The 27,578-nt window shown below is 45.0% G+C and overlaps 1 protein-coding gene across 4 annotated transcripts in view; it reads right to left on the reverse strand.

Annotated features, from left to right (window-relative positions):
• Nucleotides 1-27,578, reverse strand: part of TMC5 (transmembrane channel like 5) — a 91,568-nt gene that overhangs the window by 23,843 nt on the left and 40,147 nt on the right. For 2 of the 4 annotated variants that reach the window (XM_030925581.1, XM_030925583.1), the window contains 7 exons: nt 18,791-18,890; nt 14,800-14,887; nt 14,146-14,394; nt 9,657-9,808; nt 5,809-5,953; nt 2,329-2,484; nt 261-412 (listed from right to left, as the gene is read on the reverse strand). In XM_030925581.1, coding sequence (XP_030781441.1) covers nt 261-412; nt 2,329-2,484; nt 5,809-5,953; nt 9,657-9,808; nt 14,146-14,394; nt 14,800-14,887; nt 18,791-18,890 — 1,042 coding nt within the window. Of the gene's footprint in view, nt 1-260; nt 413-2,328; nt 2,485-5,808; nt 5,954-9,656; nt 9,809-14,145; nt 14,395-14,799; nt 14,888-18,790; nt 18,891-21,096; nt 21,667-27,578 lie in introns of those variants that run through there. The other 2 variants (XM_030925584.1, XM_030925582.1) reach the window with 2 other exon arrangements.

Genomic DNA, 27,578 nt, shown 5'->3' on the forward strand with positions numbered 1-27,578 from the left:
CTGACTTTTTGTATAGCCAGCATCCAGCTATGTTGTCCAGGCTGTTCTCGAACTCCTGGTCTCAAGTGATCCTCCCCTCTCAGCCTCCCAAAGAGCCGGGATTACTGGCATGAGCCACCACGCCCAGCCACACTTTACTTTTGAAATTCCTTCTTTCTGGAGAACAAAACTTTGATACTAAAGCATAATCTTTTCTAGCTACCATCCCAACTTCTCCCCGTGGAAATAGAGGCTGGTGTTGGGCGCGACAGATCACCTACCGGATCAGGAGAATGTAGACTTCGTGCCGTGGCATCTCGTACCTCTCCACGAGCCTGAACATGGAGTAGATGCACGGCACGGCCAGATTAATGCAGGACACAACGAAAGGCAGTAACAGCACCGCTCCAGGGTTACTGTGCGTCTTCAGGAACTGCAGGGGATCGGGGAGAGAATGGAGGGCTGACTTGTACACTGTACCCCTTTCTGCCTCACCCAAAAGTCTCCCATGATAGAAAACCTGCGAAGTAGCTCCTCTGGGGTTAACTCTTTAGCTATTTATTTATTTTTATTTTTTTGAGATGGAGTCTCACTCTGTTGCCCAGGCTGGAGTGCAGTGGCGTGATCTCGGCTCACTGCTACTTCCACCTCTTCAGTTCAAGTGATTCTCCTGCCTCAGTCTCCAGACTAGCTGGGATTACAGGCATGCACCACCATACCCAGCTAATTTTTGTATTTTTAGTAGAGATGGGGTTTTCCCATGTTGGCCAGGCTGGTCTCTAACTCCCGACCTCAGGTGATCCATCCACCTCGGCCTCCCAAGATGTTGGGACTACAGGCACGGGCCACTGCACCTGGCTAGGTTAACTGTTTTAGTAACTGTTTTAGCTAGGTACCATTAATTTGCTTACCCCGTGCCAAGCAAACTGAGGCTCAGGGAGGGGAAGACACTTATCCAAGGTCACCTAGCAAGGAAGTGGTAGATTGGAGCCTAGGTGGGTCCCACTCAGGAGCCTGAGCTCCAACAGTCATTCTGTGGCTTTCCGTTTTTTACCAAGATGCCCGGGGCAATGAGGATGTGCTCCCGCCTGTTGACCATAAGCTGAGTCTCCTGAAGCTACAGCCCAAGGGGATCAATCACCATGGAATTTCTCCTTGCCTCTCCTGCGTGGCCTTGTTCATTTTCACCAGGCTTCACCTGTCTCTGAGTTCTGAATTAGGGGGGTTGGGGTCTACTAGCCCGTGCTGCACATTTTTCTTTCTTTGGAGATGGAGTCTCACTCTGTTGCCCAGGCTGGAGTGCAGTGGCATGATCTCAGCTCACTGCAACCTTTGCCTCCCAGGTTCAAGTGATTCTCCTGCCTCAGCCTCCCGAGTAGCTGGGATTACAGGGGTGCACCACCACACCTGGCTAATTTTTGTATTTTTAGTAGAGATGGGGTTTCACTATGTTGGCCAGGATGGTCTCGAACTCCTGATCTCAAATGATCGGCCCACCTCGGCCTCCCAAAGTGCTGGGATTACAGGCGTGAGCCACTGTGCCCAGCCCCATGCTGCACTTTTGTGTGAGGCTGGGAGAGGCACTGGGCCTCCAGGACGAGGTAGCACTCTGGCATTTGGCTGGGAATGGAGCCAGGGCTGCACCTCTGCCAGGCATCCTTTGTGACCCTTGGAGTTACCTGATATGTCACATTCCCACATCCTCCCTGCCTGGCCTCATCCTACCTCCATCTACCTCTGGATGGTTCAAAAGCACCACTTGCATTTTTGGTGGTATCTTTGGAGCCAGGGTAACCTGGGTTCCAGTATGGCTCCCTCCCCACACGGAAGCTGCAAGGTCTAGGGCCAGATCCTTAGCTTCTCTGAGCCCCTCTTCTCCATCTGTACAATGGAGAAATGATCACATAACCCATAGAGAGGTTGCAAGAATTAACTGAGATTAAACAAGGCAAGGTCTGGCCCCAGGGCTGTGAAACGACACAGCTGAGCTACCGTTCATGTGAAATCGTAGTCACCAATGAATGACCACCACCGTAGCCAGGACTACAGGTGCATGCCACCACGCTGGGCTAATTTTTAAAATTTTTATAGAGATGGAGTCTCCATGTTGCCCAGGCTGGTCTCTAACTCCTGGGTTCAGGTGATCCTCCTGCCTCAGCCTCCCAGAGTGTTGGGATTACAGGTGCAAGCCACTGTGCCTCACCCCTGCATTTTTAACAAGTTCTCTGCTGGTGCTGATGCTGCGGGCCATAGATCCTGGGTTGAACTGTGGGCTGCACAACATCGTTCCCCTCCAGCACCTCATCCCTACACCTGGTTCTCTCTGCCCTGGACCCTGGTGTTGGTTACCTCTAAGTTGTACTCAGCCAGGTAATAAACGGCTGCACAGCAGGCTATGGCCACCCCTGTAGAGACAACCCAGGCCATCACATAGGCAGAGAAGCGGGTCAGCTGCTGCTTGAACGTCAACTTGGCATTCTCCTGACGGAGCTCTGACAGGTTCTCCTAGAAACATAAGAAAGTCAAGTTTATGGCTGGGCATGGTGGCTCATGCCTGTAATCCCAGCACTTTGGGAGGCCAAGGAGGGTGGATCACTTAAGATCAGGAGTTTGAGCCCAGCCTGGCCAACATGGTGAAACCCTGCCTCTACTAAAAATACAAAAATTAGCAAGGCGTGGTGGTGCATGCCTGTAATCCCAGCTACTCGGGAGGCTGAGCCAGGAGAATCACTTGAACCTGGGAGGTGGAGGTTGTAGTGAACAGAGATCGCACCACTGCACTCCAGCCTGGGCGACAGAGTGAGACTCTGTCTCAAACAAATAAATAAATAAAAATAAATGAAAGTCAAGTTTATCTAGAGATCCCTCTCCACTGCTAGCAAAGATCCCCAGGGAATGCTTGCCACCCCCCAGAGACATAAATCCAGCCCAAATCCATAGGCGAGACAGAAACGGAACATTTATGATGAACAGGGATTATGGGAGACCCACGGAGGACTCTGAAATGGGCCAAGAATCTCCAAACACTGCTTCCATCTTACAGAAACAGTTGGGATTCATAGATAGGGACCATGTTCTTCAGAAAAGCACACTGAGGTCACAAAATTCTTTCTTGAAGAATAAGATTGGGTATCTGCACTGAGAAAGAAGCTCACATCTGTAGCCCTCTTGTCGAAGCCCCTTTATCTGGCTGGGTTTGGTGGCTCACACCTGAATTCCCAGCATGTTGGGAGGCTGAGGTGGGAGGATCACTTGAGCCCAGGAGTTTAAGACCAGCCTGGGCAACATAGTGAGACTCTCTCCCTGAAAAAAATTTAAAAATTAGTTGGGCACGGTGGTATGCACCCGTAGTCCCAGCTCCTCAGGAGGCTGAGGTGGGAGGCTAACTGCAGCCCAGGAGGTCAATACTACAGTGAGTTATGATTGCACCACTGCACTCCAGCTTGGGTGACAGAGCAAGACCTTGTCTCGAAAACAATAAAAAAAATTTAAAGCCCCTTTATTTATAAAATCAGCTTGCTCTTTTTTTTTTTTTTTTTTTTTGGAGATGGACCTTTCACTCTTGTTGCCCAGGCTGGAGTGCAGTGGTGCGATCTTGGTTCACTGCAACCTCCACCTCCCGGGTTTAAGTGATTCTCCAGCCTCAGCCTCCTGAGTAGCTGGGATTACAGGTGCCCGCCACCACACCCGGCTAACTTTTTGTCCTTTTTTTAAGTAGAGATGGGGTTTCATCATGTTGGCCAAGCTGGTCTTGAACTCCTGACCTCGTGATCTGCCTGCCTCGTCCTCTGAAAGTGCTGGGATTAGAGGTGTGAGCCACCATGCTCAGCTGCTTTTTCTTTTTAATAAGTTTGTGTCTATAGACCAGCGTTTCTCGACCTCTATACTATTGACATGGTGGGCTGCATAATTCTCTGTTGCGGGAGCTGTTCTACGCATTGTAGGATGTTTAGCAGCATCACTGGCCTCTACCCACTAGATATCAAGAGCACCCTCTTCCCAATTGTAACAATCAAAAAAGTCTCTAGATGTTGTCAAATGTCCCCCTGAGGGGCAAGATTTCTCTGGGTCGAAAATCATTGCCCTGGCTGGTTCACGCCTGTAATCCCAGTACTTTGGGAGGCCAAGGAGGGTGGATCACTTGAGGCTAGGAGTTCGAGACCAGCCTGGCCAATATAGTGCAACCTCATCTCTACTTTAAAAACTCCAAAAATTAGCCAGGTGTGGTGGCAGATGCCTGTAATCCCAGCTACTTGGGAGGCTGATGTAGAAGAATTGCCTGAAACCGGGAGGCAGAGGTTGCAGTGAGCCAAGATCAAGCCACTGCACTCCAGCCTGGGCAGCAGAGTGAGATTCCGATAAAAAAGAAAAGAAACAAAGAAAGAAAAACAGCCAGGCATGGTGGCTTGTGCCTGTAATCCCAGCACTTTGGGAGGCCGAGGCGAGTGGATCACGAGGTCAAGAGATCGAGACCATCCTGGCTAACACGGCGAAACCCCCTCTCTATTAAAAATGCAAAAAAAAAAAAAAAAAAAAAAAATAAGCCAGGCGTGGTGGTGGGCTCCTGTAGTCCCAGGTACTTGGGAGGCTGAGGCAGGAGAATGGTGTGAACCCGGGAGGCAGAGCTTGCAGTGAGCCAAGATCGCACCACTGCACTCCAACCTGGGCAACAGAGCAAGACTCTGTCTCAAAAAAAAAACCACACACACACACACACACAAAAACCAAACAACAACAACAACAAAAACATTGCCTGAGAGTAAATATTTTTCTTTCTTTTTTTTTTTAAATTTATAGAGACAAATTCTCGCTGTGTTGCCCAAGTTAGTCTTGAACTCCTGAGCTAAAGCGATCCACTTGCTTTGGCCTCCCAAAGGGCTGGGATTACAGGCGTGAGCCACCTAGAGAAAAGCGCCTGGCCTAGAGTAAAGTTTAAACCTGGAACTGTGGGGTCAAGAAACAGGTACATTAACCAGGTGCAGTGGCTCACACCTGTAATCCCAGAACTTTGGGAAGCCAGGATAGGAGGATCACCTGAGCCCAGGAGTTCGGGACCTGGAGAACATAAGGAGATCTTGTCTTTACAAAAAATAAAAGTTAAAAAATTAGCCAGGCATGATGGCTCATGCCTGTAATCCCAGCTACTTGAGGGGCTGAGAAGGGAGGATCACTTGAACCCAGGAGTTTGAGGCTTACAGTGAACTATGATGGAGCCATTGCACTCTAGTCTGGGCAAAGTACATTTAACAGTGATATAAATTGCTAAATTGGCCTCCAATAAGATTGTATGAATTACAAAGCCAGTATGTCATGGGAAAACGTCCATTTCTCTACACTTTACCCAGCTCTAGGCACTATGAATATTTTAATTTTTTTTTTTTTTTTTGCCAGTCTCATGGGCAATAAAACAATACTTCATTATTACTTTAAGAAAAGTTACATGTAGCCGGGCGTGGTGGCTCAAGCCTGTAATCCCAGCACTTTGGGAGGCTGAGACGGGCGGATCACGAGGTCAGGAGATCGAGACCATCCTGGCTAACACGGTGAAACCCCGTCTCTACTAAAAATACAAAAAACTAGCCGGGCGAGGTGGCGGGCGCCTGTAGTCCCAGCTACTGGGGAGGCTGAGGCAGGAGAATGGCGTAAACCCGGGAGGCGGAGCTTGCAGTGAGCTGAGATCTGGCCACTGCACTCCAGCCTGGGAGACAGAGCCAGACTCCGTCTCAAAAAAAAAAAAAAAAAAAAAAAAAAAAAAAGAAAAGTTACATGTATATTGGAGAAGGGAAGGAGACCAGCCGACAGCAAATGAGTAAAGTGAGCTCGCCTTACCCTTATCTCGGTGCTAAGATTCTTCTGTTTTAGCTTCACAGCTTTTTCATGAGTGACAGTGAAGTCCCAGCAAAAGATCAGCTTAGTGATCCCTCCAGAGTAAATGTGGGGGTTAATGAAGTTGTCCCGGAAGTACGTGGCCATGCTGGAGAAGGCAGAAACCAGAATACCTGAAGGTTATTACGGCAGTCACTGGGAGTACAGGGCTTCAACAAAGGGCAGTCCTGTTATTAATGGTGAAAGGCAACGTGAAGACTTAGCCCCAAGCTGTTGGCCTGGAGCAGTGTGGTCACAACACAGTGGTTAAACAAGCACTGGCTTTGGGGCCGCACAGGCCTGGCTTGCAACTCTGGCAACTGAGTTGCCAACTGAGGGATTATTGTCTTGTGAATGGTTCTGATTCTGAGCCTCAGTTTCCACATCTGTAGAGAGGGAATAACAGTAGTACTCACCTTACAGAATTTTTTTTTTTAGACAGAGTTTCACTCTTGTCTCCCAGGCTAGAGTCCAGTGGCATGATCTCCACTCACCGCAACCTGCACCTCCAAGGTTCAAGCGACTCTCCTGCCTCAGTCTCCCAAGTAACTGGGATTACAGGCATCCATCACCACGCCCAGCTAATTTTTGTATTTTCAGTAGAGGCAGGGTTTCACCATGTTGGCCAGGCTGGTCTTGAACTGCTGACCTCAAGTAATCCACCCAGTTCCCTGTTGCTGCTATAACAAATGACCACCAACTTAGTGGCTAAAAACAACACAAATTTGTTCTTTTTACCCTTCCAGAGATCAGAAGTCAGAAAATTGTTTTTTCCTTGTTTTTATGTTTGTTTGTTTGTTTAGAGACGAGGTCTTGCTGTGTGGCCCAGGCTGGAGTGCAGTGGTGTAGTCATAGCTTACTGCAGCCTCCACCTCCCAAGCTCAAGCCATCCTACCGCCACAGCCTCCAAAGTAGCTGGAACTAACAGGCACATGCCACCATGCCCAGCTAATCAGAAAATGAGTCTCACAGGGCTAAAATGAAGGTGTTGGCAGGGCTATGTTCCTCCCAAAAACTCTAAGGGAGAATCCATTTCCTTGTCTTTTCCAGCTTCTACAGGGTGCCCCCTTTCCTTGGCTTGTGGCCATCTCCTCCATCTTCAAAGCCAGCAGGGTAGCATCTTCTCATCTCCCCGCTTCTCTCTGACCTCCTGCCTCCCTCTTATAAAGACCCTTGTGATTCCATTGGGCCCACCCAGATAATCCAGGATAATATCCCCACTTAAAAATCCTCAATCACATCTGCAAAGTACCTTTTGTTATGTGAAGTTACATATTCACCAGTTCTGGGGATTAGGCTGTAGACATCTCTGGGGGATGGGGGGAGATTATTCAGCCTTCCAAAGAGTCCATGCAGTGCTTACAGCAGCAAGCAGTTGATGAAGGCACTGTTGTTGTCACGGGATGTCTCAGGCCCAGGAAGCCCTGAGCACCCACACAAAAATGCTGCATAAGACAAACGGATGCTGCTCTTCTGAAATTTGCCACCACTCAGTAACAGCAACTTAAGAATCATTTCTGGCCAGGTGTGGTGGCTCACACCTGTAACCCCAGCACTTTGGGAGGCCCAGGCGGGGGGATCACCTGAGATCAGGAGTTCAAGACCAGCCTGGCCAACATGGCAAAACCCCATCTCTACTAAAAATAGAAAAATTAGCTGGACTTGATGGCACAAGCCTGTGATCCCAGCTACTCAGAAGGCTGAGACAGGAGAATCACTTGAACCCGGGAGACGGAGGTTGCAATGAGCCAAGATCGTACCACTACACTCCAGCCTGGATGACAGAGCAACACTGTCTCAAAATAATAATAATAATAATAATAATAATAATAATAATATCATTTCCTACTTTGACAGAACAAAACAAAATCTCATTTTAGTTTGAATTAGCATGCTGGCAGTCAGGTTGCTGTGGGTTGAACTGTGTACTTCCCAAAATTCATATGTTGAAGTCCTAATGCCCCAGTACCTTAGAATGTGACTGTATTTGGAGGTAGGTCTTTTAAGTGGTAATTAAAGGCCAGGTGCAGTGGTTCATCCCTGTAATCCCAGCACTTTGGGAGGCCGAGGCAGGTGGATCACTTGAGGTCAGGAGTTTGAGACCAGTCTGGCCAACATGGTGAAACCCCGTTTCTAATAAAATTACAAAAATTAGTCTGGCATGGTGGCGTGTACCTGTAGTCCCAGCTACTAGGGAGGCTGAGGCAGGAGAATCCCTTGAACCCAGGGAGGCAGAGGTTGCAGTGAGCTGAGATCACACCACTGCACTCCAGCCTGGGCAACAGAGCAAGACTTCATCTCAAAATTAATTAATTAATTAATTAAAGTGGTAATTACATTTTTAAAAAATGGGGTCATTAAATTGGGTCCTAATTCAATAGAAATGGCATCTTCATAAAAAAGGGAGATTAAGACACAGAGGGACAACCACGTGAAGACACAGGCAGGAGACAGTGGCCATCGACAAGCGAAGGAGGAGGGAACCAACCCTGCTGACACCTTGATCTTGATCTTGGACTTCAGGCCTCCAGAACCATGAGAAAATAAATTTCTGTTGTTTAAACCAATGGTCTGTTGTACTTTGCTAGGCAGCCCTAGCAAACTAATACAGAGATTGCATGTTGTTTTTCTTTGTTTCTCTCTCTATGTTTTTTTTGAAACAGGATCTCCAGTTGCTCAGGCTGGAGTGTAGTGGAATGATCTCAGCTCACTGCAGCCTCGACCTAATGGTCTCAGGTGATTCTCCCACCTCAGCCTCCCGAGTAGCTGGGACTACAGGCGGGCGCCACCAAGCCAGGCTAACTTTTTGTATTTTTAGTAGAGATGGGGTTTCAGCATGTTGCCCAGGCCAGTCTCGAACTCCTGGACTCAAATGACCAGCCTGAATTGGATTCCCAGAGTGCTAAGATTACAGGCATGAGCACCACACCCAGGGTTTCGTATGTGTATTTTCCATTTGTACCTCCTGTCTGATAGTTATCTATCATGTTCTTCTCTTCATATCATTGCTGGGTAATTGCACCCTTATTATCAAGCTGACCAATTTCTTAAAAGCACACAAAAACCTCTCTCCCTCTATCCAACCTCCTATTTTATATTGCGGGACAAGGAATAATCGGACAGCAATAGAAAGTCAAAACTGCAGGCTGGGCACGGTGGCTCACACCTGTAATCCCAGAACTATGGGAGGCCAAGGCGGGTGGATCACCTGAGGTCAGGAGTTTGAGATCAGCATGCTAACATGGTCAAACCCCGTCTCTATTAAAAATACAAAAATTAGCAGGGGCATGGTGGCAGGCACCTGTAATCCCAACTACTGGGGAGGCTGAGGAAGGAGAATCACTTAAACCTGGGAGGCAGAGGTTGCAGTGAGCCAAGATTATGCCACTGAACTCCAGCATGGGTGACAGAGCAAGACTCCGTCTCAAAAAAAAAAAAAAAGAAGAAAAGACGGAAGGAAGGAAGGAAGGAAGGAGAGAGAGAGAGAGAGAGAGAGAGAGAGAGAGAGAGAGAGAGAGAGAGAGAGAGAGAGAGAGAGAGAGAGAGAGAGAGAGAGAGAGAGAGAGAGAGAGAGAGAGAGAGAGAGAGAAGAGAGAGAGAGAGAGAGAGAGAAGAAAGAAAGAAAGAAAGAAAGAAAGAAAGAAAGAAAGAAAGAAAGAAAGAAAGAAAGAAAGAAAGAAAGAAAGAAAGAAAAGAAAGAAAGAAAGTCAAAACTGAAGAAAAATTGTTATCTGGGTAATTTTTGAGTTTCTTGGATTTTTGCCGAAATCTCACATGACCCTCAGAATCAGGAAATGCAGACGCTTCCATACCTGAATAGCAAACTGAAGAAGCAGGTGGTCAAGCATGCTCCGATCGTGAAGATGTAGGCCAGTTGCATGTTGTAGGATGCCCCGCTGTTCCCGTGCTGGATGGTGGAATTGGTGTAAAAGCCATAGTACATCACTGTGTCCCTAAAATAACCCTGAAAGGGACAATAAACCCTAGGTCAGGTGGACCTCCTGAAAAAAAAGGTAAACGACTATGGTCATGAGAGTTGACTTCTCCTGAATACAAGAAGCTTGGGCCAGTCAGTTTCGACATTTTGTTGTCCAGGAAAGGGGCACTGAGAATGTGGACATGGTGTCACTGGGCTCTCAGACTTGAAAAGGAATCCAACGTAATTTTATAATTTTAGACCATTGGTTTAAACAACAGAAATTTATTTTCTCATGGTTCTGGAGGCCTGAAGTCCAAGATCAAGATGTCAGCAGGGTTGGTTCCCTCTGAGGTCTTTCTCCTTGGCTTGTAGACGGCCACTGTCTCTTGCCTGTGTCTTCACGTGGTTGTCCCTCTGTGTCTTAATCTCCCTTTTAATTTTACAAGCCGTTACCACCTGGACCCAGTGACCAAGTGAAACATCAGCAAGAACACGACAGCCAGGCCTGTCGTATCACCAGTATTATGTCCCTCTGTCACCAGTATTATGGCTAAACATACTTAATAGGAAACAAATCAAGCCTTTAGGCCTACATTTCAGTGCACAGGAAATAAGAAGCCAGATAAACAAATTCTAGAAACTACTAGGAAATAATCAGACAATACCAGAAGGTAGGATGTTGGAATCTACATAGTGGCAGGTCCAATTTCTGCAATAAGCCAATGTCAAGAAAAAAGGGGCTGGCCTGGGAAGATGATTTTTTATTTATTTATTTTTTTGAGATGGAGTCTTACTCTATCACTCAGGCTGGAGTGCAATGGCAAGACCTTAGCTCACTGCATCCTCCACCTCCCAGGTTCAAGCAATTCTCCCTGCCTCAGCTTCCCTAGTAGTGGGTACTACAGGCACCCGCCACCACATCCGGCTAATTTTTGTATTTTAAGTAGAGATGGGGTTTTGCATGTCGGCCAGGCTGGTCTCCAACTTCTGACCTTGAGTGATCCACCAGCCTCAGCCTCCCACCACGCCTAGCTGATTATTTTAGATTAATAGAGATTTAAGGGGGGGAAAAAAAGCACAGAATGTAAAATCTGATTGTTGACTGAATCCTAGTCTGAATAAGCAAGTTATGAAAGACATTTTGGGGTCCAGGCATGGTGGCTCACACCTGTAATCCCAACACTTTGGAAGGCCGAGGCAGGTGGATCACTTGAGGCCAGGAGTTCAAGACCAGCCTGGCCAATATGGTGGAACCCCATTTCTACTAAAAATACAAAAAATTAGCCAGGTGTGGTGGCACATGCCTGTAATCCCAGCTACTTGGAGGCTGAGGCATGAGAATTGCTTTAACCTGGGAGGCAGAAGTTGCAGTGAGCTGAGATCATGCCACTGCACTCCAGCCTGAGTGATAGAGCAAGACTCCGTCTCAAATACATACATACATACATACATATGTACATACATACATACATACATACGTACATACATACATACATACATACGTACAAACATACATACATACATACGTACAAACATACATACATACGTACACATGTACGTACAAACATACGTACACACATACGTACAAACATACATACGTACGTATGTACAAACATACATACGTACATACATACATATGTACAAACATACATACATACATATGTACAAACATACATACATATGTACAAACATACATACATACATACGTACAAACATACATACATACGTACAAACATACATACATACATACATACGTACAAACATACATACATACATACACACGTACAAACATACATACATACACACGTACAAACATACATACATACATACACACGTACGTACAAACATACATACGTACACACGTACGTACAAACATACATACGTACACACACATATGTACAAACATACATACATACACACATATGTACAAACATACATACATACATATGTACAAACATACATACATACATACATATGTACAAACATACATACATATGTACAAACATACATACATACATAAGTACATACATACATATGTACAAACATACATACATACATATGTACAAACATACATACATACATACATATGCACAAACATACATACATACATACATACATAACATTTTGGGCTGGATGCAGTGGCTCACACCTGTAATCCCAGCAAATCCCAGCACTTTGGGAGGCCAAGGCAGGCAGATCGCTTGAGCCCAGTAGTTTGAGACCAGAATGGGCAACATGGCGAAACCCTATCTCTGCAAAAAACTATAAAAATTAGCTAGACATGGTGGTGGCATGTGCCTGTAGTCCCAGCTACTCGGGAAGCTGAGGTGGGAGGATCATTTGAGCCTAGGAGTAGAAGGTTGCAATGAACTGAAATCACACTACTGAACTCCGGCCTGTGTGACAGAGGGAGACCCAGTCTCAAAAAAAAAAAAAAAAAAAAGAAGACATTTTGGGGAAAATTGGGACAATTTGAATATGGTCTGGATTTTAGATGATACTAATTTTTAATTTTCTTAGGTGTGATAATGGTATTGTGACTGTAGAGAGGTGCGCTTATTTTTCAGAGATGAGTGTTGAAAAATTTCAAGTTAAAAATATCTTGACATCTGTAGTTTACTTTAAAATGCTTCCAAAAATAATGAAAGAAAACAAATATGGCCATTTAAGACCTACACAGTGGCTATATGGGTGTTTATTATACTACTCTGTATATTTTTGTATGTTTGAAATTTTTCATAGTAAAATGTTCCCTATATTCAAATATACCCTATATATACTGGGCCAAGCATGGTGGCTCATGCCTGTAATCCCAGCACTTTGGGAGGCTGAGGCTGGAGGATTGCTTGAGGCCAGGAGTTTGAGACTAGCCTGGGCTACGTAGCGAAACCCCGTCTCTACAGAATTTTTTTTTAATTAGCCAGGCATGGTGATGTGGGCCTGTAGTCCCAGCTACTGGTGAGACAGAGGCAGGAGGATTGCTTGAGTCTGGGAGGTCAAGGCTGCAGTGAGCTGTACTGCACAACTGCACTGTAGGCTGGGTGACAGAGTGAGACCAAAGAAAGAAAGGAGGAAGAAAGAAAAGAAAGAAAGAAGAAAGAAAAAAAGGAAGGAAGAAAGGAAGGAAGGAAGGAAGGAAGGAAGGAAGGAAGGAAGGAAGGAAGGAAGGAAGGAAGGAAGGAAGGAAGGGAAAGAAAGAAAGAGAGAGAAAGAGAGAAAGAAAGGAAGGAGAAAGACAGAGGGGAAGGAAGGAAAGAGAGAAAGAAAGAGAAAGAAGGAAAGAAAGAAAGAAAGAAGGGAAAGAAGGAAGGAAGGAATGAAGGAAGGAAAAAGGAAAAAGAAAGAAAGAAAGAGAGGGAGGGAGGGAGGAAGGAAGGAACGAAGAGAGAAAGAGAGAGAGAGAGAAAGAAGAAAGAAGAAAGAAATAAAGTACAATCCTATCCTCTTTTTATTTTTAAAAGCATAATAATCTATGCATCTGTCATCTATTATTTACTCATTTTTATCAAGTATGTATCTATCAATGTTTGTACAGGAAGAAAAAACAGTCTACAAAGATATATCTCAAAATGGGGAGTTGGACAAAGGAAAAATATAAAAAGAACTTTCTCCTACTTTTCTTCTATAGTAGGAATTTTTCAAAAGGAACATTGTATTTTGTAGAAATAAAAATAAAAAGAAAGAAAATATAGATCTATAAACACCAACACAAGAAGATGTCCACCACATATTGCTAAGTAAAAAAAAAAAGCAAGTTGTAGATAATATGCAATGAATAATTCATCTTTTGTAAGAAAAGAAAACGATGCATCTGTACATGCACAGAAGCGTCCCTATGTTTGCCAAAAAAATGTGTGGATAAAAACAAACTGTTCAAGATGGTTGCCTCTGGAGACAGAAATTCCACTATGATGTGTGTATATTACTTAGCAGGAAAACACTTTATTGATTGATTGATGATTGAGACAAGGCCTCGCTCTGTTGCTCAGGCTAGAGTGCAGTGGGGGGAATCTTGCTCCACTGCGATCTTCGTCTCCTGGGCTCAAGCAATCCTCTCACCTTAGCCTCCCGAGTAGCCAGAATTACAGGTGTGCGCCACCATGCCCTGCTAATTTTTGTATTTTTGTAGAGACAGGGTTTTGCCATGTTGCCCGCTGGTCTCCAACTCCTGAGCTCAAGTGATTCACCTGCTTTGGCCTCCCAACTTGCTGGGATTACAGGCATGAGTCACCACACTCAGCCAGGAAAACATTTAAACATCCACTTTCTCCATCAGTTGACCCCCAGACAAAATGAGATGTGTCAGTGGGTGACCGGCAAGCCATGTCCCTGGGTTTCCAAGGTAATTGGTGCACTTGGGGTAGGGGAAACAGAGAACTTACCACCCCAGTGAAAAGCTCCAGCCCAGTGAACTGGAGGGTGTTCTTTTCGGCTACGGCAAACTGAGGGATTATGATGAAACTGAAGTTCACGATGAATGAGAAAATGTTGAACTTCAAAAGCCATCTCAGAAAGTTGAAATAGGAGAGGACGCTGGTTCCAAACTTGCCTCCAATGATCTTCAGCGTCTTCTGCCATAGGCTGATGGAATTAAGAATTTCCGACAGGCTGTTCTTGGATCTCCGATAAGCCTGGAGTCAGGATTCAAAGCAGGTGGCTTGCTGTTGACTCAACAAATATTGATTGAGCAGGTACCATAATAACAAAAAAGGCCACCATGTCTGGAGTATTGCTAAGTGCAGGCACCATGCTAGGCAAATTTGCAAACATTATGTCACCTCTAAGGTGGAGGTATTATGACCTTCCCAGGTTTGCTGTTGAAGGCGCCACTCCCAATGGCCAAGTTGGCCAATGAACTCAGCAATCTCTTAGTTCTTCCCCACACCCACTTCATTTTCCCACCCCTGTGCTAACTGATGGCTCTGGGCAATGAAATCGCTCTGATTTTTGGTTCGTCTTCCCCCTGAGTCCCCTTCATCCTCACTCTCCTCCCTCCCTGTTTTCACCCTCTTGCTGTGCCTGTTTTACTGACTTACCCGTGAAATGGAGTTCAGACACTGCACACAGCAATTGAGCTGAAGGATACGATGGGTCTGCTTGCTTTTTTCTTTGTCAACTATTTTCCTGTAGGGAACAGCAAGAGAATATGAGAGATACAAATGTTGTAACTCGTTCACAAAATAGTTACATGGTGGCTCATGCCTGTAATCCCAACACTTCGGAAGGCTGAGGCAAGAGGATCACTGAGGCCAGGAGTTCAAGACCAGCCTGAGCAAAACAGTGGGACCTTGTCTCTGTTAAAAAAAAAAATTAATAAAAAATAGCTGGATGTGGTGGCGGTGCCTGCCTGTATAGTCCCAGCTACTCCAGAGGCTGTGGTGGGAGGATTACTTGGGCCCAAAAGTTTGAGACTGCAATGAGTTATGATCACACCATTGCAGTCCAGCCTGGGCAACTGAATGAGACCTCATGTCTTTCTTTCTTTCTTTCTTTTCTTTTCTTTTCTTTTCTTTTCTTTTTTTTCTTTTTGAGACGGAGTCTCACTCTGTCACCCAGGCTGGAGTGCGGTGGCCTGATTGAGGCTCACTGCAGCCTCTGCCTCCCAGGTTCAAGCAATTCTCTGCCTCAGCCTCCCGAGTAGTGGGATTACAGGCGTGCATCACCACACACCGCTAACTTTTGTATTTTTAGTAGAGACAGGATTTCACCATGTTTGCCAGGCTGGTCTCGAACTCCTGGCCTCAAGTGACCCACCCGCCTTGGCCTCCCAAAGTGCTGGATTACAGGCGTGAGCTACTGCGCCCAGCCAAGACCTCTTTTCTTAAAAAAAAAAAAAAAAAAAGTTATTGAACTCCTATGATGTGTTGGACATCATCCCAGGTGTTAAGACAACAATCTCCCTGGTTTACAGAGCTGACATCCTAGTTGTAAGTGAAAGACAGTAAGCAACAAATACAATAATAAAGTAGGGAAACTATGTAGTATATTAGAAGGTGATTTGTACTATAGAAAAAGAAAAAACAGAGTGAGGTAAAGAGATGGGAAGTAATGGGGTGGGGACAGTATTACAATTTGAAATAGGGTAAAATCTGAGCATTGCCCTATTTGAAGGAGAAGAGGGATTCATATAAAAATGTCCTGTGCATAGGGAACAGCCAGCACAAAGCACCAAGGCAGGCAGCACAGCAAGGGGGCCAGGGTGGCTGGAATGGAATCAACAAAGGGAAGGGGGGAGGATATGAATAACATCCATGGAGCAAGTATCCCTATATGTCAGTGGTTCTGATATGGCTTGGCTCTGTGTCCCCACCCAAATCTCACCTTGAATTGTAATAATCCCCATGTGTTATGGGAGGGACCTGGTGGGAGGTAATTGAATCATGGGAGCGAGTTTTCCCATGCGGTTCTCATGATAGTGAATAAGTCTCATGAGATCTGATGCTTTTTGTGTTTGTTGTTTGTTTGTTTGTTTGTTTGTTTTTGAGATGGAGTCTTGTTCTATTGCCCGTGCTGGAGTGCAGTGGTACAATTTCAGCTCACTGCAATCTCTGCCTCCCAGGTTCAAGCGATTCTCCTGCCTCAGCCTCCTGAGTAGCTAGGATTACAGTCGTCTGCCACCACACCCAGCTAATTTTTGTATTTTTAGTAGAGATAGGGTTTCACCATGTTGGCCAGGCTGGTCTTGAACTCCGACCTCAGGTGATCTGCCCACCTTGGCCTCCCAAAGTGCTGGGATTACAGGCGTGAGCCAGCGCACCCAGCCAATCTGATGGTTTTATAAAGGGCAGGTCCCCTGCACATGCCGTCTTGCCCATCGCCATGTAAGACGTGCCTTTGCTCTTCCTTCACTCTCTGTCATGATTGTGAGGCCTCCCTTGCTGTGTGGAACTGTGAGTCCATTAAACCTCTTTCCTTTATAAATTACCCAGTCTCAGGTATGTCTTTATTAGCAGAGTGAGAGCAGACTAATACAGGTTCTCAACCTAGGGGGATTTTACCCCCCAACAATTGGCAATGTCTGGAAACTTTTTTGGTTGTGAAACTAAGGAGTGGAGAGGGGGTGCTATTGTCATCAAGTATGTAGAGATCAGAGATGCTGCTATACACCCTACAATGAACAAAACAACCCCCACAACAGGGAAAGATCTAGCCCTAAGATGTTACTTGTACTGAGATTGAGAAATCCTGCTATAAGGTCTTTGGAGCCCCTACTGAGTGACAGCAGGAGCCATGCAGAGTTTGAAATGAAGTGTTTTCAGAAAGACACAGTCACAATTGGTCTCCTTACCCTTCCATGAACTCACCATATCTGCTTTGTTCTGGTTCTTTCCTGGCTTTCTTTGGTCCACCTCGAAGGCCCAACCCAATGTCATTGTCAATTGTCTTTAAAGGCCCAGTTCAAATGCCCCCTCTGTCTGCTTTTCCCCAGCAAAGTTAGGGAGGGCAGACCTTTCTGGTCCTCCCATTGCAATCTCTTTCTATTTTGACTTGACCTGATTTGCTTTCTGCCATTTGTAATTTACTTGTTGACAAATCTATTCCACCCTACCAGGCTTTGAAATTTATCTTTGAAACCTCAGAATATCCGGCATCCTTGACTCACTTACTAGTAATTGTTGTTGCATCTACTCTAGTACTTTCTGCCAACTATCTCAAATTGAAAAAAAAAAAAAAAGATTAAGCAACAATTAATGTAAACTCTGAAGGCTAAAACAGCCCTTACCCTTGGAGTTTGAATTACTGAGCTTATAAAACCCCCAAGATCTTTCTTTCCCACCCCCCACCCCCCCGCCCAATATGAGTCTTGCTCTGACACCCAGGCTGGAGGGCAGTGGTATGATCTTGGCTCACTGAAACCTCTGCCTCCCAGGTTCAAGTGATTCTCCTGTCTCAGCCTCCCCAGTAGCTGGGATTACAGGCACGTACTACCACACCTGGCTAAGTTTTGTATTTTTAGTAGAGATGGGGTTTCACCGTGTTGGCCAGGCTGGTCTTGAACTCCTGACCTCGTGATCTGCCCGTCTCAGCCTCCCAAAGTGCTGGGATTACAGGCGTGAGCCACCACGCTTAGCTGGTCTTTATTTTTTAAGTAAAGTTTTTATTTAGCATAGTTTGAGATTTACAGTAAACTTGGAAAGACAGTAGAGAAAATTTCCATATACCACTCACTAGTTTCCCCTGTTAACATTTTACATTTCCATGGTAGGTTTCTCAAAACTAACATACCAGTATTGGTACGTTACTATTACCTAAACTCTAGACTATTCAGATTTTACCAGTTTTTCCACCGATGTCCATTTTCTATTCCAGGATCTCGTCCAGGATACCACATTGCATTTACTTGTCACGTCTTTTTTAATTTTCATTTTTTGTAAAGATGGAGTCTCACTATGATGCCCAGGCTGGTCTCGAACTCCTGAGCTCCACTAATCCCACCACCTTGGCCTCCCAAAGTGCTGGGATTACAGGTGTGAGCCACCACATCTGGCCTGTCATGTCTCTTTAGAACTTTCTACTCCATGACAGTTTCTCAGACTTTCCTTGTTTTTGATGACTTTGACAGTTTCAAGGGGTACAGGCTGAGTGTTTTGTAGAATGTCCCTCGGTTGGGATTTGCCTAATGTTTTTTGCTGTTTAGACTGGGGTTGTGGGTTTTAGGAGAGAGTAGCACAGAGGAGACGTGTTTCCCCCATCACATGACTTATCTTTGGGGATGTTAACCTTAAGTCTTGGCCAAGGCAGTATTAGGCAGACTCTCCACTGGAAAGTTCCACCCCTCTCTTCCTCCCACGCCCTACTCTTTGGAAGCAGCTCACCAAGCAGAGTCCACACTCCAGCCCAAGAGCAGGAATTAAGCTGTAGCCCCTGGATAAAGTAGTGCCTACAGAGGGCATTTGAAATTTTTCTGTCAGGAAGATTTGTCTCTTCTATTGTGCTTATTTATTTCTTATCTTTTTGAGATGGGGCAAAAGTAGAAGATTGAGGTTCACTTGAAATCTGGGACAGAAGAAAAGCCTTTGGTCATACCTAAGGTTCCTTTTCTCTTCCATGGTCCTTGGCTGGTTCCTGATGGCTTTAATTCTGTCTCTGGATGTCATGGGTATAAGAGATGCAATTAACTTCTGTCCTATGAAAGAAATTAATGGAGTTTAATTTCTTTTTTCTTTAACAGAATCATAACACTAAAATGTGGTGCTGAAGGCAAAGCAAGTAACACAAGGAAAGAAGTATATGGACTTGGGGATCTCAAAGATCACAAAGGAAAACAACAAAAAGACACATATATGTGTTAAAAGCTCAAAGCCAGAGCAAATGAATAATGGCTGCACTCTCTTCCAATTCAGTGTTTTTCTCTTTCCTGCAACAAAAAACATTTAGCAAAGTCAACAAGGTCCTGCATATTTAGTCAGCCTACCTCTTCTCTCTCACTATTTTTTTTTTTTTTTTTTTTTGAGACAGGGTCTTACTGTGTCACCCAGGCTAGAGTGCAGTGGCATAATCACAGCCACCTTGAGGTGTAAGGGGAATCCCCAAAAGAGGCCCACCAACTCTCTCTGCTGAAGATGAGGAATTTGTGCCTCTCCTGGGCAGGAAGGGTGAGTAGACTGAGAGGAAGAAAGATGGAAGAGGGAACTATACAGAGATCCAGGGAGCCAGCAGTGTGAGAGGTGATGCCCCAATCTTCTTCAGTAAAGGGGCTAAACCCACTAAATGCTTTGTGTAAGTAAAGGGATGTTTTTCTTCTCCCTGAAATCATCAAGAACTGCTAGACTTTACACCTGGAATACCATGGGGGGGGGGGGACAGAAACAGCATCTCTGGGCCAAGCACGGTGGCTCATACCTGTAATCCCATCCCAGCACTTTGGGAGGCTGAGGCGGGCAGATCACCTGAAGTCAGGAGTTCAAGACCAGCCTGGCCAACATGGTGAAACCCTGTCTCTACTAAAAATACAAAAAAAAATTAGCCAGGCGTGGTGGCAGGTGCCTGTAATCCCAGCTACTTAGGAGGCTGAGGCAGGAGAACTGCTTGAACCCAAGAGGCAGAACCTGCAGTGAGCTGAAATCATACCATTGCACTTCAGCCTGGGCAACAAGAGTGAAATTCCATCTCAAATAAATACATTAAATTAAATTAAATTAAATTAAATTAAATTAAATTAAAAGGAACAGCCTCTCTGTTGGCCTCAGGAGCAGAGAGGCTGGAAGGTATCAGCTAAAATCTGGTTTCCTGATGGTCTTGCCAACAAGAGGCATCCTATCTGTTGCCTGAAGCCAGGGTGAGGAGGAATTGACTCAAAGTGAGACAGCATGGTGGTTAAGGATACAGGCTTGAGGCTGGACATGGTGGCTCACGCCTGTAATCCATTCCAGCACTTTGGGAAGCCAAGGTGGGCAGATCGCCTGAGGCCAGGAGTTCGAGACAAGCTTGGCTAACATGGTAAAACCCCATTTCTACTAAAAATACAAAAATTAGGTGTGGTGGCATGCACATGTAATCCCAGCTACTCAGCAGGCTGAGGCATGATAATCATTTAACCCTGGGAAGCAGAGGTTGCAGTGAGCCGAGATCATGCCTCTACACTCTAACCTGGGCGACAGCAAGACTTTGTCTCAAAAAAAAAAAAAAAAAAAAGAATGCAGTCTTGGGAATCAGATAGACCTGTATTTGGGCCCCAGATCTTCCAGGTCACTAAATTTATCTGAGCTATAGTTTTCTCATCAAGTACATGGAAATGCCTGCCTCAAAGGTGTGAAGTGCAGGGAGTACATAAAACTCAATTCGATGGATAACAAAAAGCAGGTGCTCTGCAGAGCACACGGCATATGAAATAAGCTTGATAAAAATAAGCTCTTGTTAGGGATGTCTTAAAGTGATCCCTTCCTTTGTCCTTGGCTTCCTTAGTTCAACCACAAAACCTTCCGCCCTTCCATATTACTCAATGTCCTTCTTTTAGAGACAGGATCTTACTCTGTCACCCAGGTTGGGTTGCAGTGGTGCCATCAGAGCTCGCTGCAGCCTCCAGCTCCTGGGCTCAAGAGATCCTCCCACCTCAGCATCCTGAGTAACAGGGACCACAGGTGTGCACTGTCATGCCTGGGTATTATTTTTAAAAATTTTTTGTAGCAATGAAGTCTCCCTTTGTTGCCCAGGCTAGTCTCGAACACCTGGGCTCAAGCAATCGTCTTACCTTGGCCTCCCAAAGCAGTAGGATTATAGGTGTGAGCCACCATGCCTGGCCCCACTCGATATCTAAAAAGTAAAATATGCTGTGGAAAATGAGGAAGTCTTTTTTCCTACTCCCCTACTCCTCTTCCCCAGCATTTCACTACCTTGAACAGTTTCACGTGAAGAACCAGGAGTGTCTATGCCCATGCACTCTAGGCTGTGAAGGGTCTGAGACATCGATTCATTCAAAGATGTTGAAAACTGCAGCACCTGGTTGCCCTTCTGGTCATTCCTTTTGCTGACGGTCTGAGAATCTACCACATCGATGTCAGATGTTGATGAAACCATGTTGATGCTTGAGTCTAGCAGCACCTTTTCCTGAAAAATCTGATTTGAGGATGGGTGGCTTTGGACCCCAGAGGAAACATTCTCAACCTCTATGATGATTTCATTCACATGGTCATCGGACAGCATCTCCTGCCTCCTGCAAACCTTCTTCCCCTTTGGGGTGGGCTTCCTGAGACTTCATACAGCAGTCAACGCTGGCACAGATTGGGACTCGCAGGGAAAAAGTAATGATGATCACAAAGGGATACACCATTCACATGTTTTTTTTAAATTCCAGGATGAGCTCACCAAATCCAGCCCTACACAAATCACAACATAACTCCCTGCATCTAACCCCAGAGGAGTTTTTCTCAGGAGGAAGAGTGTTTTCCTGCAGAGAATTCTGTCTTGGTAGCTAGGTAAGAAATTGAAAACAGAATCTTTCATTTAAGACAATGGGATTCTAGAAACAGAAGGAAGATATTTTTCTAAATGACTCATAGTCAAAGGGCAAGATTTTCTTTTTAATTTAGTGCCTCTGGCCTAGAACTTATATATATACACACACACACACACATATATGTGTGTGTGTGTGTGTATATGTGTGTGTGTGAATATATATGTATTTATATATAAGTATTTATATATGTATATATACACTTATATAAATATGTATGTGTATATACACTTATATATAAATATATGTATATATGAGTAAACTAAATATATACTAAGTATATATACACACATATATACACATACTTATATATACTTATATATATAAAATACTTACATATGTATATATAAACTTATATGTATATATACTTACATATAAAATATATATAAAATACATATACATATATACTTATATACTTATATTTAAGTATATATACATACATACTTATATACTTATATTTAAGTATATATACATACATACTTATATACTTATATTTAAGTATATATACATACTAAGTATATACATACTTATTTAAGTATATATACATACAAGTTTATATATATACAAGTATTTTATATATAAGTATATATGTAAGTGTGTGTGTGTGTCTATGTGTGTGTGTATATATATATATATATATATATATTTTTTTTTTTTTTTTTTTTTTTTGAGATGGAGTCTCACTCTGTCACCCAGGCTGGAGTACAGTGGCACGATTTCGGCTCACTGCAACCTCTACCTCCCGGGTTCACGCCATTCTCCTGCCTCAGCCTCCCGAGTAGCTGGGACTACAGGCACCCGCCACCACGCCCGGCTAATTTTTTGTATTTTTAGTATAGATGGGGTTTCACCGTGTTAGCCAGGATGGTCTCGATCTCTTGACCTCGTGATCCGCCTGCCTCGGCCTCCTAAAGTGCTGGGATTACAGGCGTGAGCCACCGCACCCGGCTGAACTTATATTTGTTCAGCTTATTTTATATTTATTTATTATTTTATATATTATTTTATATATATTTATAATATTATTTTATATATTTATATGCCTGTAATTTTATATGCCTGTAGAAATTCACATGGGTTTACAGTGTTAAAAGTATTATCTCCTGATGCCTTAGGTAGTGAATTCTGCTATTTGTCTGGCTTTCAGTCTCTAGTCTCCTTTTTTCTCATACCAGCAAAAAAGCTCCATTTCCTATGCAGACATAGTGCTCAAAGTCTCCCAGTGTTCTTTGCGGCTAAGGGTGGGCCTGTGACCCAGTTTTAGCCAATGAGACTTGTGGCTCCCAGGAATGCTCTTTCAAAGGGGACAGTTTGCCTGGGTTCACAATTTGCCCTTCACCAGTCTTCCTCTAGACGTTTCTGAGAATGAACGTTCACCTGCTAAGGATGGTAGAGAAAAAGGCTTCTGAAGGGGCTTCAGTCCTTGAGGGCATGATGGGTGGAGCTGCTGTACAAACTTTGCACTTCCTCCCTCCATGCTTCTGGTTTTTTTACTTTTTAAAAATCTTGATGTATTTATTTATTTAGAGATGGAGTCTCGCTCTGTCGCCCAGGCTGGAGTGCAGTGGCATGATCTTGGCTCACTGCAGCCTTTGCCTCCTGGGTTCAAGCAATTCTCCTGCCTCAGCCTCCCGAGTAGCTGGGGTTACAGGTGCCTGCCATCACACCTGGCAAATTTTTGTATTTTTTGTAGAGACGAGGTTTCACCATGTTGGCCTAGCTGGTCTTGAACTCCTGACCTCAAGTGATTCGCCTGCCTCAGCCTCCCAAAGTGCTGAGATTACAGGCATGAACTACCGCTTGTAAAACAACAGTACACATTTTTAAACTTTTTTTTTCAGAGATGAGGTCTTGCTCTGTCACCCAGGCTGGAGTGCAGTGGTGTGATCATAACTCACTGCAGCCTTGACTTCCTGGGCTCAAGCAAATCTCCTGTTTCAGCCTCCTGAGTAGCTGGAACCACAGGGGCAACACCATGCCCAGCTTTTTTTTTTTTTTTTTTTTTTTTTTTTTTTTTTAAGCCACAGGGTCTTGCTTTGTTGTCCAGGCTGGTCTCGAATCCCTGGTTTCAAGCAATTCTCCCACCTTTGCTTCCCAAAGTGCTGGGATTACAGGTGTGAACCATCGCACCTAGTCCACACTTCTCGGTACATGAGAAAAATAAACCCCTTTATTGCTAAGCCACCTTTCTGTTTCAGTGCCAGGCACAGAAACACGATTCCTATCCAATAGACCTAATTTCAAATCACCTAGGCCCAGTTGTTTACTTAACAATTGGAGAAATTGAGGTGCAGAGTGCTGAACAGACACTGCTCCTCCTCATCACACTTTCATTAAATGTCAGAATTGAACTAGAACCCCTGTACTCCTCCCAACAGTGATAATTAACAGTAATGATACCTGCCATTACTGCAGGCCAAGTACTTTTAATAGAGCACAACATTTACACTATGAAGTAAGTATTAAAATCAACTCCATTTTATAGCTAAGAAAACTGATGCTCCATGAAATAATTTGTGTGTCACAAAACTAGCAAGCAGTAGAGCTGGGGTCAAATCCAGATAGGTCTGAACCCAAAGCAGAACTCTTAATCATTTCACTCTGGCCCCTTCCTGTACCAAGAGGCTGGTATATCGTTCATTCATTCTTGCCAGGTGCAGTAGTTTATGCCTCTAATCACAGCACTTTGGGAGGCCGTGGTGGGCAGATCACTTGAGGCCAGCAGTTCAAGACCAGCCTGGCCAACATGGTGAAACTCTGTCTATTGAAAATACAAAAATTAGCCGGGCGTGGTAGCAGGTGCCTGTAATCCCAACTGCTCGGGAGGCTGAGGCTGGAGAATCACTTGAACTCAGGAGGTGGAGGTTGCAGTGAGCTGAGGTCACTCCACTATACTCCAGCCTGGGGACAAAGTGAAACTCCATCTCAAAAACAACAACAGAAAACATGCTGGTGTATCATTCATTCATTTTTGCCAACTGAGGTGGTGGCTCACACCTGTATTCCCAGCTACTTGGGAGGCTGAGGAGGGAGGATTGCTTGAGCCCAGGAGTTTGAGAACAGTCTGGGCAACATAGTGAGATTCCATCTCAAAAAATGAATGAATGAATATTTGAATTAATGAATGAATATTTAAGCATGCACACTATGTGGTGGACGCTTCCTAGGGGCATAGCATAATTAATTCATCAAAGCTACACTTTATCAGGCTCTCTTTTGTTTTTCTTTCTTTTTTTTTTTTAGGCAAGTTCTCACTCTGTCCCCCAGGCTGGAGTGCAGTAGGGTGATCTTGGCTCATCGTAGTGTCTGCCTCCTGGGCCCAAGGGATCTTCCCACGTCAGCCTCCAGAGTAGCTGGCAGTGCAGGTGCATGCCACCAGGCCTGGCTAATTTTTCTTTTCTTTTTTTTTTTTTTGAGTCAGAGTCTCATTCTGTTGCCCAGACTGGAGTGCAGTGGCGTGATCTCAGCTCACGACAACCTCCGCCTCCCGGGTTCAAGTGATTCTCCAGCCTGAGCCTCCTGAGTAGTTGGGATTACAGGCATGCACTACCATGCCCAGCTAACTTTTGTATTTTTAGCAGAGACAGAGTTTCACCATGTTGGCCAGGTTCAAACTCCTGAACGCAAGTGATCCACCCGCCTAGGCCTCCCAAAGTGCTGGGATTACAGGCATGAGCTACCATACTTGGCCAAATTTTCTATTTTTCATAGACATGGGGTTTCACCATGTTGCTCAGGCTGGTCTTAAACCTCTGAACTCAAGTGATCCACCTGCTTCAGCCTCCAAAAGTCCTGGGATTACAGGTGTGAGCCACTGCGCCCAGCCTGGGCTATGATTTAATTGTATGTGGTTTGTGAATCAGATTCAACTCAAAGCAAAATGATGAAGACAGCCAGGTTCATCTTTTGGTCCTCTATTTCTTTACTACTCTCTGCCTTTTGGGGACTCCTCTTCTACCAGGGTTCCTGTGATATTATGATATATATATATATATATATATGTATATATTTTATTTTTTTCCCACCGATGGTTTCTGGCTCATAACTCCCACAGCCCTTATTATAATGTTAGAAATTTAAGCCTCAAAAAACAGAATTTCTCTCTCTGACCTCCTGCCTCTTTTCACTTGCTCTTTTTTCTCCTCAAGGCAGGACTCCAGTCTTCCCTCACCTTTCTGTCTTGGAGTTGGCCATAAATGAATTCTCCCTCATTTCAGAAGGGGTCCTGCCCCAAACCCTGGAGGAAGGAACGTGGCACAGAAAGCCCAAGAAGCATCTGAACAGATAGGCCTTGCTGGGATTCCCCAACCCGTCTATTAGTACGAGATCATATACCTTTTGACCTTTTTGAGAAAAAGTCTTGATCTGTCACCCAGGATGGAGTGCCATGGCAAGATCTTGGCTCACTGCAATCTCTGCCTCCTGAGTTCAAGCGATGCCCCTGCCTCAGTCTCCCAAGTAGCTGGGACTACAGGTACGTGCCACCATGCCCAGCTAATTTTTGTATTTTTAGTATAGACAGGGTTTCACCATATTGGCCAGGTTGGTCTGGAACTCCTGACCTTAGGTGATCTGCCTGCGTCAGCCATTCAAAGTGTTGGGATTGCAGGTGTGAGCCACCATGCCCGGCCATCCAATCACATTTCTACATGGTTGTCAATCATGTCTATGTAATGAAGCCTCCCCATAAAAGGCCCAAGAGGACTGGGTTCAGGGAGCTTTCTGATAGCTGAACACGGGGAGGTTCCTGGAGGGTGGCTCACCCAGGGAGCGCAGGGAAGCTCTGTGCCCCTTCCCCTATACCTCACCCTAGGCATCTCTTCATCTGTGTCCCTTGTAATATTCTTTATAATAAGCCAGTAAACATAAGTTTCCCGGATTACTGTGAGCTGCTCCAGCAAATTAACCAAACCCAAGGAGGAGGTTGTAGGAACCCCAACTCGAAGCTGGTTGGTCAGAAGTTCTGGGGCTGGGCGCCGTGGCTCACACTTGTAATCCCAGCACTTCAGGAAGCTGAGGTGGGTGGATCAGTTGAGGTCAGGAGTTTGAGACCAGCCTAGCCAACATGCCGAAACCCCGTTTCTACTAAAAATACAAAAATGAGCTGGGCGTAGTGGCGCACGCCTGTAATGCCAGCTACTCAGGAGCCTGAGGCACAAGAATCACTTGAACCTGGGAGGTGGAGATGAGGTATCTCCAGGTAGATAGTGTCAGAATTGAATTGGAGGACACCCAGCAATGTCTGCTGTAAAACTGATCACTTTCTTGGTGTGTGGGGAGAAACCCCCACCCATTTGTTCACAGAAGCCTTCTGTGTTGATGGTTGTTGAATGAGAGAACAGAAAAAACACTTTGAGTGTGTTTTTTTCTATACAGTCTCCAAACCTTATGCTGGCTGGACAGAGTAGTCATGAAGTTTAAAGGTATTTCTTTTTTTTTTTTCTTTTTTTTTTTGAAACGGAGTCTCGCTCAGTCGCCCAAGCTGGAGTGCAGTGGCACGATCTCGGCTGACTGCAACTTCCGCCTCCAGGGTTCAAGTGATAGTCCTGCCTCAGCCTCTTGAGTAGCTGGGATTACAGGCGCCCACCACCATGCTCAGCTAATTTTTTGTATTTTTAGTAGAGACGGGGTTTCACTGTGTTAGCCAGGATGGTCTCGATCTCCTGACCTCGTGATCCACCCACTTCGGCCTCCCAAAGTGCTGGGATTACAGGCGTGAGCCACCACGCCCGGCCATTTAAAGGTATGTCTTCTCCCTGGTAATTAAAGCCATTCTCTGCCCCAGTGGGGACCAAATAGAGAGTGTGATCATTTGTATCCCAATGGTTTTCCCTTCCAAGTAGCAATATCTAACCCTCCGTG

The sequence above is a fragment of the Rhinopithecus roxellana genome, chromosome 20, assembly GCF_007565055.1.
Source record: "Rhinopithecus roxellana isolate Shanxi Qingling chromosome 20, ASM756505v1, whole genome shotgun sequence".
Taxonomy (NCBI): Eukaryota; Metazoa; Chordata; class Mammalia; order Primates; family Cercopithecidae; genus Rhinopithecus; species Rhinopithecus roxellana.